Here is a 2,276-nt window from a genome sequence, read left to right on the forward strand (position 1 = left end):
TACCTACCTAGTTCCGAAACATTTGGAGTATATAATAATAAATAAGCACCAAGCAATTGTTGTTCATGCATGCTTAGCAAAGACTCACTGGGGTTTGGCAGCAAAGCCAACATGACTGAAGCTTTTCACTTAAGTATGCAAATTTAAATATTATTATGCTTTATAGGCAGAAAGTTAAATTGACTGTGGTTAAAAATGAACGGTTTTATTTTACTTTTTTGAACTTTAACTTTTTAGCTTCAGTAGCAGTTGGTTTTATTCTGTGAGGATGCCTTATAATGGAATTAAGATTCATTAAAACTAAATAAATTAGTTGCATGCAAAACAAACTCATTTTCATTGTGCTCAAGAACCAGATCTCATTTCTTCATAATAACATATTACTGAGACTATTATAATTTTTAAAAGTAAGACTTGAGCAAGAACTAGTATTTGAAAATGTCTTCAAGTTTCTGTGGAAAATTATAACCAACTTTGCAAGGGAGTGCCTCTTTAACTGGAAGAGGTTAGCATTTCTATAATACTCCTAGCTTTGACAACACAGATTATCAATGCAGGCTGACGTCCTTGATAAGGTTAAATCATCACAAAAGTTAAATTTCACAAAAGATCCTGTGGAAATCTGCTAAGATTTTCATGGAGAATAAAAGTCTGGAGGTGGGACAAGCTGCTGAATGAATTTTACATCTTGTTTTTAATAGTTATGATTACATCTTCAGCATTACTAATTTTATATACTGTTTTTATTATATCTTTAAGACTCATTATTAGACTTTACTGATATGGTTGCTATTTGTGTCTTTTGGATCTCTGTCATACATTTCTCTTTGGTCACTGTCACTAATCTAAGGATGGATGTTTTCTGCAACTGATTTTTCTTTTTTTAGATGTTGCTTTTAAGCATGCTAGTGATGTGTATATTTTATTGCCATTTAAATGAAGTGTACTATAACTGGTAACTAATCCAGAAATATATTTTGGAATTAGCTAACATTTCTGAGAATTTTAATCAGGCAACCCTCTAAATATCATTTTAGGAATTAATATACATATTGTAACATGCTAAAATAAAGATCATATACATTTGTCACCAATGTACTGTCGTAATGTTCATATGTTTCTTCACTTGTATTCACAACTGTCAGTTACTGTTTTTTTTTTTAACTGAGTGGAATAAAAATTGTATAACGCTGTTTTAGTGGGTTGAAACTGTCAAATAGCTTACATGACTGTTTATCAGAGCAACTGATATTCACCAGAAGGAATCTTTCCATGCAAGTTGGATTAAAAAACTGAGGAAGGGTTAAAAGTATATTTAATTTATTATCTGCTTTAAAGAGTACCCCTTCTATTGCTGTGACCTTTGCATATCATTTTTCTTGTGTTGTACTAAAAAGGAGCATTAGAAGAATATTGTCGCTACCATGTGTCTTTAAAAACACTTGAAGTCAAAGATACCTGTAAGTGCAGAGGGAAGCGAAATTTCCTTTGAGTGACAACACAGGTTAGGGAAAACAAATGCTTTGAAGAATTTTAGGCAACCACGACTAATGTTTCTGCTGACTTCTTCCTCCTGGGGTAAGGGAATTATGTTTACTGTTCTGCAGAGAACAACTAAGTAGCAAAAGTATAATACTGTTAGATAACATTGCTCTTTGAGACCTGATTTAGGGTTTTAACAAGCAAGTTTTACTTTTGATGATCAGTGTAGCAATGGCTAAAATAGTTGTTTTGGTTTAAGCAAACTAGTTTTAGAAACTACTGTTTATGAAAGCAACCTTATACAAAATGTTGAAAGTGTTCCACTACTTTTCAGTGTGGTTTTTTTTTTCTTTTTCCAGTACAATGTAATATGCTTTATACCCTAGTTTGAATAAGATGCACCAAGTTGTATGTGTTATAATTTAATGTATCTTTATTAATATATAATAATATATTGCCTTCTTAAAGCATACAGCTCTTGTCCAGAGTAGAATTTTGAGTATGTACTTGTTTAATGTTATGTTTGTATCTGTGTACAGAAAGCATAGAAACAATGTTGGACCAAGCAAACCTATTTCTCAGCCACGAAGAAACATTGTAGGCTGCAGAATACAGCATGGCTGGAAAGAAGGGAGTGGACCTGTAACGCAATGGAAGGGCACAGTTCTTGATCAAGTTCCTGTAAATCCCTCTCTCTATCTTATAAAGTATGATGGATTTGATTGTGTTTATGGACTGGAACTGCACAAAGATGAAAGAGTTTCAGCACTTGAAGTCCTTCCAGACAGAGTTGG

The 2,276-nt window shown here is 32.7% G+C and overlaps 1 protein-coding gene across 1 annotated transcript in view; it reads left to right on the plus strand.

The window, feature by feature from the left end:
• Positions 1 to 551: 551 nt before the first annotated feature.
• LOC104621929 (spindlin-Z-like) overlaps positions 552 to 2,276 on the plus strand; it is a 5,009-nt gene continuing 3,284 nt past the window's right edge. The window contains exons 1-2 of the mRNA XM_010288560.1: positions 552 to 592; positions 2,022 to 2,273. Of these exons, the coding sequence (XP_010286862.1) occupies positions 552 to 592; positions 2,022 to 2,273 (293 nt within the window). The remainder of the gene's footprint in view (positions 593 to 2,021; positions 2,274 to 2,276) is intronic.

The sequence above is a fragment of the Phaethon lepturus genome, unplaced genomic scaffold, assembly GCF_000687285.1.
Source record: "Phaethon lepturus isolate BGI_N335 unplaced genomic scaffold, ASM68728v1 scaffold10636, whole genome shotgun sequence".
Lineage (NCBI taxonomy): Eukaryota > Metazoa > Chordata > Aves > Phaethontiformes > Phaethontidae > Phaethon > Phaethon lepturus.